The sequence below is a fragment of the Cynoglossus semilaevis genome, unplaced genomic scaffold (genome assembly GCF_000523025.1).
Source record: "Cynoglossus semilaevis isolate Cse_v1.0 unplaced genomic scaffold, Cse_v1.0 C18842259, whole genome shotgun sequence".
In the NCBI taxonomy this organism is placed as follows: Eukaryota; Metazoa; Chordata; class Actinopteri; order Pleuronectiformes; family Cynoglossidae; genus Cynoglossus; species Cynoglossus semilaevis.
Genome location: NW_007592897.1, coordinates 1 through 524, shown reverse-complemented (window position 1 = coordinate 524; position 524 = coordinate 1). Strand labels below are relative to the sequence as shown.

Below are 524 nucleotides of genomic sequence, written 5' to 3'. Positions count from 1 at the left end.
GGAAACACCATCCTGGGCAAGGAGACGTTTGACTGTAGGTTCACCATGACAACTCTGACACTGACAAGTCAGGAGGACAGTGCTATGGTTCTGGGTCGCAGAGTGTCGGTGGTGGACACTCCTGGTCTCTTCAGTTCCCAGCTGTCTGAAGGTCAAGTGAAGGCTGAACTGGAGCGGGCCGTGGAGCTGAGCTCTCCAGGTCCTCACGTCTTCCTCCTCTGTGTCCAGCTGGGGAGGTTCACTGAGCAGGAGCGGAAGGGTCTGCAGATGCTGGAGAAGATTCTGTGTCCTGGTGTCTGTAAACACACCATGATCCTGTTTACCTATGGAGACAGGCTGGAAGGCATGGACATTGATGAGTTTGTCCAAGGAGACCAGAACCTGCTGAAGGTTCTTCAGAGGTGCAGCGGCCAGTACCAGGTGTTCAACAACAGGGAGGTGGAGAACAAGGATCAGGTAGAAGAGCTGCTGAAGAAAGTAGAGCAAGTCTCCCAGGGGGGGCGCTATTTCTACACAAAGAGTTC

At 53.8% G+C, this 524-nt stretch overlaps 1 protein-coding gene across 1 annotated transcript; it reads left to right on the top strand.

Annotated features, from left to right (window-relative positions):
* Window positions 1-6: 6 nt before the first annotated feature.
* LOC103399679 (GTPase IMAP family member 5-like) lies at window positions 7-519 on the top strand (the record flags this gene model as incomplete). The annotated part of the gene is made up of 1 exon (XM_008338328.3): window positions 7-519. A coding segment is annotated over exon 1 (474 nt), but the record flags the coding sequence as incomplete, so codon positions are not given.
* Window positions 520-524: the final 5 nt, after the last annotated feature.